The 12,110-nt window shown below is 39.9% G+C and overlaps 1 protein-coding gene across 1 annotated transcript; it reads left to right on the forward strand.

The window, feature by feature from the left end:
• Positions 1-7,350: 7,350 nt before the first annotated feature.
• Positions 7,351-10,079, forward strand: LOC147303220 (pro-opiomelanocortin-like). The gene is made up of 3 exons (XM_086279460.1): positions 7,351-7,400; positions 8,156-8,286; positions 8,792-10,079. The coding sequence occupies exons 2-3, from the start codon at positions 8,170-8,172 to the stop codon at positions 9,323-9,325; spliced, it is 651 nt and encodes a 216-aa protein (XP_086135586.1). The 5' UTR covers positions 7,351-7,400; positions 8,156-8,169; the 3' UTR covers positions 9,326-10,079.
• Positions 10,080-12,110: the final 2,031 nt, after the last annotated feature.

Here is a 12,110-nt window from a genome sequence, read left to right on the forward strand (position 1 = left end):
ACATCCTCCCCACACTAAACGACTGGCGTTCCCTCTGGGATGATTCATGCAACCACTAGAGGGTGGTGTGATTTACAGTTTTTCTGAATTGCTAAAACACTAAATCCCATTGTAAAAACTAATCTGTCAACTATGAAAACTCTTTCGTCAAATCAACCTCACAGTTGCCAAAATCTTAAACACTATTCATCTGGTGAGGACACCATTTGCAAATCTGAATCTCCCGTTTACCAAAACGCTAAACACATTCTCAAACACAAAACACATTCAGCGGTGTGGTGCACTTGTACCCAGAATGGTGCACACAGGCAACAGAAGTTAAACACAACTAACACTGTTTTCATCATTAACACACTACCACTCAAAATTGAAAACACATGTTGCAACCTCTTCTGCTTTTTGCTCGATTGAATACAGCTTCATCCACGGAGATGTATTCATGAGGCCTAACCATTGAGTCAAGCTCAAAGATTCTCTGTACACAACAAACTAACTTTAGTTCTGTAAATGAATAATATGATGTATACATGTGCTATGCATACAAATATACTTGTAACTAAATAGTATTTTGTTTAGAACTGAAAGACGGCCACATGAGGGTGGAAGAACACGCACGCGCTCACAACACCAGGAGACACTTATTGTGGATATGGTCCGTCAGAATAATGCAGTTCGACTGCATGAAATACAGCAGTGGATTACAGAAGACAACATACATGTTGAATCTAGCAAAAAGGAGAAGAAAAGGTTACAATGTCATAGGTCAGCGTGCCATTATTGAACTGCCTGGTCAGCGTGGTGGAAACGTACCTATCTGTGGTGCCATCAGCAGCTATGGGGTTCTCCACAGTCTGTTATTGTTGGGCCGTACAACACCGAACTTATAGCAACATCTCTGGAGGGTCTACGGGATGCTTTGCTCGAGTAGAGAGATCGCGAGCAGGCAGAGCTTCCCATATCATTTGAGACAACGTGAGCTTTCACCGAGGTCCAAGAATATGCAACTGGTTTCACAAGGAGCATTTTTATCAATCTGTTTCTTCCACCATACTCTCCCTTTTGAACCCTATCAAGGAGTTTTTCTCAGCAAGGAGATGGAAAGTACAGTGGGGCAAAAAAGTATTTAGTCAGCCAGCGATTGTGCAAGTTCCCCCACTTAAAATGATGACAGAGGTCAGTAATTTGCACCAGAGGTACACTTCAACTGTGAGAGACAGAATGTAAAAAAAAAATCCATGAATCCACATGGTAGGATTTGTAAAGAATTTATTCCTTAATCAGGGTGGAAAATAAGTATTTGGTCACCTCAAACAAGGAAAATCTCTGGCTCTCACAGACCTGTAACGTCTTCTGTAAGAAGCTTTTCTGTCCCCCACTCGTTACCTGTATGAATGGCACCTGTTTGAACTCATCATCTGTATAAAAGACACCTGTCCACAGCCTCAAACAGTCAGACTCCAAACTCCGCCATGGCCAAGACCAAAGAGCTTTGGAAGGACACCAGGAAAAGTATTGTAGACCTGCACCAGACTGGGAAGAGTGAATCTACAATAGGCAAGCAGCTTGGTGTGAAAAAATCAACTGTGGGAGCAATCATCAGAAAATGGAAGACATACAAGACCACTGATAATCTCCCTCGATCTGGGGCTCCACGCAAGATCTCATCCCGTGGGGTCAAAATGATCATGAGAACGGTGAGCAAAGATCCCAGAACCACACGGGGGGACCTGGTGAATGACCTGCAGAGAGCTGGGACCAAAGTAACAAAGGTCACCATCAGTAACACACTACAACGGCAGGGAATCAAATCCCGCAGTGCCAGACGTGTTCCGCTGCTGAAGCCAGTGCATGTCCAGGCCCGTCTGAAGTTTGCCAGAGAGCACATGGATGATACAGCAGAGGATTGGGAGAATGTCATGTGGTCAGATGAAACCAAAGTAGAACTTTTTGGTATAAACTCAACTCGTCGTGTTTGGAGGAAGAAGAATACTGAGTTGCATCCCAAGAACACCATACCTACTGTGAAGCATGGGGGTGGAAACATCATGCTATGGGGCTGTTTTTCTGCCAAGGGGACAGGACGACTGATCCGTGTTAAGGACAGAATGAATGGGGCCATGTATCGTGAGATTTTGAGCCAAAACCTCCTTCCATCAGTGAGAACTTTGAAGATGAAACGAGGCTGGGTCTTCCAACATGACAATGATCCAAAACACACCGCCCGGGCAACAAAGGAGTGGCTCCGTAAGAAGCATTTGAAAGTCCTGGAGTGGCCTAGCCAGTCTCCAGACCTCAACCCCATAGAAAATCTGTGGCGGGAGTTGAAAGTCCGTGTTGCTCGGCGACAGCCCCAAAACATCACTGCTCTCGAGAAGATCTGCATGGAGGAATGGGCCAAAATACCAGCTACTGTGTGTGCAAACCTGGTAAAGACCTATAGTAAACGTTTGACCTCTGTTATTGCCAACAAAGGTTATGTTACAAAGTATTGAGTTGTATTTTTGTTATTGACCAAATACTTATTTTCCACCCTGATTTACCAATAAATTCTTTACAAATCCTACCATGTGGATTCATGGATTTTTTTTTCACATTCTGTCTCTCACAGTTGAAGTGTACCTCTGGTGCAAATTACTGACCTCTGTCATCATTTTAGGTGGGGGAACTTGCACAATCGGTGGCTGACTAAATACTTTTTTGCCCCACTGTATACGACGAAACCCTCACACAAAGGAAAATCTACTTCAAGCAATGAATGGAGCATGGTGAGATGGGAATCTTGCCAGGGCTGGATTGGGCATGCTAAAGGATGCTTTCCTTGTTGCATCGCAAGGGAGACCATAACATATGATGTGGATGAAGTCGTGTGGCCTGACCCAGCACAGAGATGCTGAGGCAGATTAAATTATCTGAATATGCTGTAAAAATATATATATTTTTATGTATATGTAACTTTTTTATTGCAGGTTTTTTTGTTAAAATGTGAGTGCAAGAATAAATGAATGAATAGATGATGATTATTTTCCAGCTATCCCACAGCGTTTTGTATTTATTTCTGTTTGCACATTGGCTGGTTTTGTGTGGCTTTTGACAGTAGTGGTTGATTTTGATAAAAGTTAAAGTAGTTTTGGGTCAAATGTTTGGTTTTGCAAGACAAGTTGAAGGTTTTGTGTGTGTAGCTTGAATTTTACAGTTTGTGTTTAGTGTTTTGGGACAAAGAGATGAGATTTTAGGAAATGTGTTTTAGCAATTCAGAAAAACTGTAATGAAACATGCAACATTTCCTGGAATTAGTGATACCATCACTCACAATGCTAGAGGCTGTTTACACAAACATTTATTAATGATTTCAGTTTCTGTCGTTTAGACTACAAACCTGCTTTTGAAGCCAGGAATCAGACTGCCACGGTCTGTGGTCAAATGGTGTTTGTGTGGAATGCAGGATGTGGACTAATGTTGAACTCACTTGATAAAACAAAAAACAAACAAACAAATGAAAATTCAAAATCAAACAGGGCAGGACAATAAATGCAAGTTCAAGGACCCTCCTGGGAAATAAGAGGCACAAAGCACAAGGGGACACTCAGCTAATATATACAGAAGGGTGATTGGAGCAGAAAGGAGACACCTCGGGGACAGAACTGAACTAAATCAGAATAACAAGCAACAGAAGAAAAGTAAAACATGAAAGCAAAGACAGATGACTATCAAAATAAAGCAGGAAGTGAGTAAACTGATATGACAGACTAACATACAGATTTGACACAATGTGACACAAGGAGAAGACTCAGATGGTAAACAGATTAAGCCTTAAACAGGATACTAACAGCAGAAACGTAACTAAATACGTTTCAACAATAACAAAACTAAGAACCAAATAGAAGACTGGGATGTTAAACAGGCACAAAATGAAACATCTGGATCCAAAACCAGAACCCCTACGGTTCCCCCTGCAGGTAGCTTGCTCTCAGGACTTAAGACCACGTGAGTCCAACTCAAATCAAAGATAAAGACAAAGTGTTGTCTAACTGAATTCTTAGCTGCAAGTTAACTAGTCTAGTTTTCAGAAAATAGATGTTATCTTTCAAATGAACTCCCTCATATTTATTTAGAGTTGTAGTGAACTGTTTTATGTATCTAAATACTTAAAGGTGTGGGTGCAAGCCAAACCCTAACTTTAAATGAGTCTCTGGTGACTTGATGGATGTTAAAATGTAAAGGTGATAAATGTCAGAGCTCAGTATTCATAAAGAGACGTTCCTGGTGAGTTTTTGGGAGAAGCGGAGGAAGGTAAGGAGGTTAAAGCCATGGTTCCTTCACCTTTCCCATGGTATTACCAGCACCCGTCTCCATCAGGGTCATCATTACAATAGAATTAGTTAAATCACCTGAGACTTAATCAAAACTTTACCTTTGTAGTCATACATTGTGGACTCAGACAACAAAAAGATGTGAATGTTTGTGTAGAAGTCCAAACTCTTACTCACACATTTGACCCTCCTCTTCCTCTTTGTTTGAACATGTCAGTCCGGTGCTAATCGGCTAATATGCTGCAGATATTTACAACACAACAACATCAGCGTCAGCAGTGTGGGGATTTGCCACGGTGTATTTATCTTCACTGATTTTTCTGACTTTATAGTCTGAGAACATCAAGTCTGTTTGTCTGATGGGCACTGCACACAAATCTGTCGATAACAGTCTGAAAGGAGACGGCCACTCGGGAGCGAATCGTCTACCGAGGCCATTGCTCGTTGCTTTTTAAAATAAAGAAAGACATTTAATGGATTCTTCTTTTGCAGATGCTCCATTCCTGCAGCAAATTTCATTAAAATTTTCCTGGTAATTTTTGTGTAGTCTTACAAACTGATAATTAGAGAAGTGCCATTGAAAACGTACAAACAGGCACAGATGGAAACAGCTCATTATCAGTTTTCTGCTGGTCTGATGTCATAACATGAACACATTATAAACACATTTTAATACTACGATGAGTATGCTCACAGGTCCAATGTATTTGTACTAAATTTAACTATGTTACTTTCTACTTTGGATGCAAATATTAATATCAACATTATATAGTAAGTAATTAAAATAACCAGCTGGTGTGATGATAAAGAGATTTATACAACAATACCTAAACAATAACCGTCCAACAGCACATCTGCTTAACTGCATATGACTTATGACTAGCTTGCAAAACAAGTATCCCAGATAAAAATATATATGACCTTAATAATAAATAAATGTAACAAATAAATAATAATACAGCAGTAAGAGGAAACCCACAAACAAACATCAGTGTCAAAAATAATAACCACATTACTCCAAGAAACAAGTAAACAAAACAAAACAAAACAAGGAGAAAAAAAAAAGAAAAAAAAAAAAAAGAAAGAGTCCCTCCATCTAACGTTAGCCAATCAGACCATTTCTCACTCTGTCACAGTCTGGCAGAGGCAGACTGCATGTATTGTGAAGAGTGGACCCAAAGTGCAGACATGAAGGAACTTGGACCAAAGCTTGAGTATTAACAATAAGCGAGCCATTTAATACGGCTGATAAAGTACAAAAACAAAAGGCAGATGCACACAAGAAACAACTTAGCTAGAACTAAACTGGGAAAACAAAATGATAAACACAAAAGGCAAAGAACAAAACCTTGAACGGTGCAAAAAACCTAAACATGGAAAATCCTGGAGACGTGACGTGGAACAACAGACGACCTGACAAAGAATGAACAGAAACACACAGACTAAATACACACAAGGGTGATTAGGGGAAGTGGAAACACATGGGGAAACAGCTGACACTATTCTGACATAACGAGACAAAGGAAGCAAAGCTGACTACACTGACATAGGACACAGACCGAGATCCAGGAGGAAGCTCAGAGGGGGCGGGGCTCCTAAATTATGTAATAATTTGCCCATGCACGTTAGAGAGGCGCCTTCACTGTCCACTTTTAAATCACGTCTTAAAACCCACTTTTATTCCTTGGCTTTTAACCTCAGTGAGACTTAGTTTCTCTTTTAATTGAAGTAGTTATTTAATTAGTGATTTCACTCTTCTTTTATTTGGTTTTTACTTATATCTCATGTAATTTTATTTTACAGTTCCAATGAACAGCACTTTGTGTCAGCTGTGGTTGTTTTAAAGTGCTTTATAAATAAAGTTGATGATGATGATGATGATGACAGACCTTCAAAATAAAACAGGAAACATGAGACGCAGACAAGACAATATAAACTTGACAACATAAGCAGCATGAAACAGGGAGAGGGAAACTTAAATACAGGGGTAGAAAACACAAAGAGAAACTAATAAACAAATGAACTTAGCTACCCTAAAGAACTAAAACATAACATCCAAATGAACGAAAACTCAAAACGCTGGGTCAAAAGACCAGGAACGTGACACACTCTTCAGACTCCTTCAGAAAGAACAAGTTCACTGCAAATCCTACAGGGGGGTGGCGGTGTGATTGGTTGGAATAGCAGTGTGACTGAATCCTCTGCTCTGGGTCAATCCATCACAAGCTGCAGCTACACTTGCAAATGAACACACAATCACACTGGAGACACCTCGTGCACAGCTTCACAGAGGGAGAGAGATGTAGACTGTTTTTGCTGTGCAGTTCTGTGCGCCACTAAGTTAACCTCTATGCTGATCAATATTGCATCATGCAGGAGCGAATATAAAGATTGTGGAAGGCGGATGAAGCGTGAATATGGCAACGTGTTTACTGTGGGGAAGTAACTTTGAAGCAGAGTCAGGACAGGCTTCGTGGTCTGAACATCACGAGTGTCAACACAGGACTTCAGTACATCTGATGGTTGTTTTTGTCAAACATGACTGACCCACAAAGCCAAACGCTGACTATGAAGTTCTTACAGAGGATGCAAGATGTTACAATTAAAATATTAAAAACTAGTTATTTTAATATGCACACAACCCAACAAAAGGACGTTTTACAGCTTCATTAAAAAAGAAAACAAAAATGTCCACAAAAGTCCCCAAGTCTTTTAAAAGTCCATAAATCAGGCTTTTAAATAAACATATATTTTTTTCAGCAATCACAGACAAACCTGTTAGTTGTGAGAGATTCAGAGATATTTCTGTGGGATTTTAGATGTGACCTGTCAGACATTTAAAAAATATATAAATAATATCCGACTGCTTTTCCAAGAAAGTTTAGCCCTGCGAGCTTGAGCGAAAGAACGATGAGTGTCCCTGTTTGGAGGGGTCGAGCGATGGGAGGAAGTAAGAACGTCATCATTGGTATGTTTGTGCTTTGGTGACAGAGTATAAAATCAGTCAGTGCATCAGAGGAACAGAACAGCAGAAATCTGTTTCACTGCTAAACAACAAACTGCATCAGACAGAGAGTCAGAGGGCAGGTGGTGAGTGTCTTCATTATGTGTTGTTATTTATTTACTTTATAGTCTTTTATTTATTTTAATATTCTAAGATATAACAGCTAAAGCAAAAGCAACAGAACAGATTGTTTATATGTAATGAAGATAATTTTATGTTACAAATTTCAGCATTTTACAGTGATGTGAATGTTTGAGAGAATTGTACTTTGTTACTCTGTTGCATATATTCTTAATTTTGTATTTTATTTTAAAAAAATGCATTAACTTAACATAAAAAAGTGAAAAAGTGGTTTCTCTGATGTTTGATTGGTATAAATGTAATGTTTAGGAATGCATAAATACAGCAGTGCAATGACACATGTCGCAAGCTTTTGATAGAAGACAACATGAACAAAATGTGCCATTTAAAAAATTATTTTATGCCTGATTCGCATTTTCATTCCATTGTTTGACATTTACTTCTTACTTCTGTCATGTGAAATTTTGTTCATGTGTGTTTTCATTCTGTCTCCCTGTGGAAATATGGGACTATATATATATAACTCTGTAGAGTTTAGAAACTAGAATATTGGTGAATATATCGAAAGAAATTTGAGAATAATTTGATTTTTGCACTATAAATGTCTTACCTTTTGACCTCTTAACCTAACCTATTGTTTAATTACAATTATCTTATCTTATCTTATCAGAGTGCATTTTGGAAGAAGACACTGATTTAAAGCCAGGATGAACTTAACCTGACTGTAACTGTGGTTGTCTTGTACTGTGTATTTCAACAGCAGATGCACAGAGAATGTGTCCTGTGTTGCTATTGGTGGCTGTAATAGTAGTGGACGTGGCCAGAGGAGCTGAAAGTCAATGCTGGGACCATCCCGTCTGTCAGGAGGTCAACTCAGAGAGGAGCATGATGGTAAACGCACACACACTGAGGCTGAACCAAAGCTGTGAAACTGCAGGCCAAGAAGAGCTGAGGATAAATAGTGAGAAGTGAGAAGTTTACCGTGCACAGATGATTTTAAGGGCCCAAGGTTGCATACAGACAGATTTGTCAGTGCTGCTGACCAAGTAGAATTACAGAGGTGATTCCACCATTCAGCGTTTCTGATCGATAACTGACGTCTTGATGTAAAATGTTATAGAAATGACAGAAAACGAGGGACAGAAGACCATAAATTCAAGGCCACAAACAAATCATTAATTTGATGCAGCATCATGATGGACTGTATATATGAGATGAGTCACTGTGAAGTCATTTACTGGGTTTCACTGGTAGACTCAGCATGGGTGGGTTTTCAGCCTGGGACGCCTGAACTCCCATCATTTGAGATTGGAGCAAAGGGAATTATGGGAAAACGTTATCATCTAAAATTTGGTCAGATGATAGCCTTTGATGGTTTGCACGTTTTGTCCTGCAGGAGTGTATTCAGCTTTGCCACTATGAAAACAACGAGAAGCCCATCATCCCTGGTGATGCCCACCTGCAGCCTCCTCCCCCATCGGGCCCTCTTTCTCTTTTACCTTTCCCTCCGCCCTTCTTCTCCTCTCCTCAGGCCAAACGCTCCTACTCCATGGAGCATTTCCGCTGGGGGAAGCCTGTTGGGCGAAAACGCCGCCCGATTAAAATCTATACCACCAACGGTCTGGAGGAGGAGTCGGCGGAGCTTTTCCCCGGTGAGATGAAAAAGCGGGAGCTCGCTGGTGAGATGATGACGATGGACGATAACGAGGGGAAGTTAGCAGAGGGGGGCCAGGAGGAGGTGCCAGATGACAGCCATGAGAAAAAAGATGAAATGTACAAGATGAAGCACTTTCGCTGGGGCGGCCTGCCGGCAAGCAAGCGTTACGGCGGGTTCATGAAGAGCTGGGACGAGCGCAGCCAGAGGCCGCTGATCACGCTCTTCAAAAACGTCATCAACAAAGAAGCCCAGGAGGAGAAGAGGGAGCAGTGAGGAGGGAGAAAAGAGGGAGGGATGGAGAGAAGACGAGCAGACAGAAAAGTTTTATTCACAACTGCAAACAAGTCCTGTGACTAAATACAAGATGTGTTTTTGTCATTGCCACATTATGACAGGGTTATTAATCCATGAGTGCCGCATGATGTAATACGTCCATGAGCAGGAAATATGAAATTATTTGAATACCCCAGTTTTCCAAGTTTTTGGATATTTTGATTCAAAACACGGTAACCACCAAATATTACCAGATCCAATCAGCCTTTCTGTACAAAACAACGTTGGGGCTGCTTTCCATTTGTTTGAGCTGAATAACCAACGAGGAGAGAAAAGAACAAAGGGAAAGAGAGTGGTCTCATGTCACTCAGGTTAATAATGTTGTCTTATTCAGGGGTAAACAAGGAACAGTATCTTTCCCATCATGTCTGTAAGTCCCTGCCTCCCAGACTGATATACTGGACCTAACACAGAGTTCTCGATGCTTCAGAAGAGTCAGAACTTTCATTGAGGTCATTACACTGCTGTCATTATAATCCCCCAAAACAAAAGTACAGATTTAGTTTTATTGTGACAGATAACGTCCAATGGAAGCTAACAGCTCGCTCAGTGAGATGCAAGTAATAAAAAGGATTATTATTAGTATTATTTTTTTTAAATCTTTGTCATCTTTGTGCCAGAAATGAGAAAGAAACACAGAAAGAAGATGAGCGAGAGAGAGTGGGTGAGAAGAAATGTTTCATATAATGCAAAAAACCCTGTAAATCGCATAAAAACATAAAGATATTTGCAAGCAAAAAATACAATGCATGTTGTTTTTCTATCTGATTCAAAGAAAAATACAATTTATAAAAACTATATAATAAAGATTATTCCTCACGCATTTACATTATAGCCATATGATGAATAACTGATTATAGTGAGTGCTTCAGTAACAGCTGATCAGCACGTGTGTGTAATACCACACACAGGCCACCAGAGAGCAGCACTGTTATACAGCTTTACAGACACGTCCACGGCTGATCAATTGAAAGGTTTATTGTAGTTTATTAATAAATTAAATGCTTTACATGTGACACATTTCACAGAAGTCGAGCTCAATAAAGAAGCTTCAAGAAAAAAGCATAGAGTCAAACCAAGGACATTACTCCTGCAACATGAGCATTGTCTACGCAGCCAGAGGTATTTATCTTAATTTGAATTAAAATCATCAAAGGTTGCTGAGTTTTCTTCTGATTTTCAAGCATTTTAGTTTTATACAAATGCTATAACTGTATTTATGACTTAGCTCAGTTTAAAATGAGTTTTAACTGACAGATTTGCTTCATCATTTTAAGGGATGAAGGGTCCTGTCCTGGCAACGTCTGACTAGAAACTAGAGCAGCAGATGAGTCACAGAGTCCCTCCTTACTCAGTCCTATGTTAACAGTCTTTACAGAAAGACGTTTAGACATTTAGAGAAATTAGGATTACAGGAAAAAGTGGAAATTTAATTCATTGTGATCTTCAACATATTTTGGTTGGCTCGTGTGATGGGGCACATAATCAATGGTGGATCAATGTCCCTCTTAAGGGAAAATCTGGGACTTTCCACCATTTGCCTTTTAGAACCAAAGAAACTTCTCGGATGAAACATCCTCAAGAACTTAGAGGTCCAGTCGCTTTATTTCCAGACTCCTAAGATAAATAACTAATAACACATTTTACATTGATTTATGAATACTAAAGTATAAGTCCACGGTCATTAAGTGTGATCCTTTACATTAATTTTAGCCAGACGTAATGAATCCTATGTGAAGTGTGTCCCTGTTGAATATGGTCCAGTGGGTTGTACCTTCACTTACTTTTAGTCTGCAGCAAATCTATTAGTATATTTACATATAAAGATTGTGTTATTCTACCCCACGCATAATCAGCAATTATAGGAGATTTTTTTCTTAAATAGACAAATGTGCACAAATTATAATTATTAAATTACAGAAATGAAAGATTAATAACTAATGATATTTTCTTACTATCTGAAAAATTTACACTTGGTGAAGTATTAACATTTTTGCGTTTTTCATGCAAATTTTTGTATATGGATGGATTACTGTGCAAAAAAAGGCATTTCCATAGAGAGGCACTTTGCATCAGCAGCACCATGCTCCAGTGCTCTGGGAGAGTTTATAGTCCTGAGAGTTGAACACTGGATGACTGACAGCTGTCCTTCATCACAACAGAAGCCACAGAAATCCTCCTCATCAAAAACATGACTTTGATCTGCGTCCTCATCTGGACTCTCCTCTGCTGCTGCTTCACAGGTAAAGTCCAGAGAATCAAACTCCTCTCCTCTATCAACATCTGTCCCTCTGAAATGAAGCCCACAAAACCATGAAGCTGCTTTATGTTTTTGTCTCTGTGTCCTCAGAGTCCAGAGGACAGATCACAGTGACTCAGCCTGGAGCAGTGAGCTCTGCTGTGGGAGGATCTGTGAGCATCAAGTGTACGACCAGTCAGAATGTTCATGTTTATAGCAACAATCACTGTTTAGCCTGGTACCAACAGAAAGATGGAGAAACTCCCAAACGTCTCATTTACTGGTCTAGCACTCGAGTATCAGGGATTCCAGATCGTTTTACAGGCAGTGGATCAAACTCTGACTTCACTCTGACCATCAGTGGAGTCCAGGCTGAAGATGCAGCAGTTTATTACTGTCAGAGTTTTCACTATCCTAATAGTCAGCATGTGTTCACACAGTGAAAAACAGTCGTACAAAAACCTCCCTCAGTCAGACTGAACAGAA

The sequence above is a fragment of the Aulonocara sp. 'chitande type north' Nkhata Bay genome, linkage group LG22, assembly GCF_057382095.1.
Source record: "Aulonocara sp. 'chitande type north' Nkhata Bay isolate Kocher_YH1m ecotype deep benthic linkage group LG22, A_spYH_male_GT1.1, whole genome shotgun sequence".
Classification (NCBI taxonomy): domain Eukaryota; kingdom Metazoa; phylum Chordata; class Actinopteri; order Cichliformes; family Cichlidae; genus Aulonocara; species Aulonocara sp. 'chitande type north' Nkhata Bay.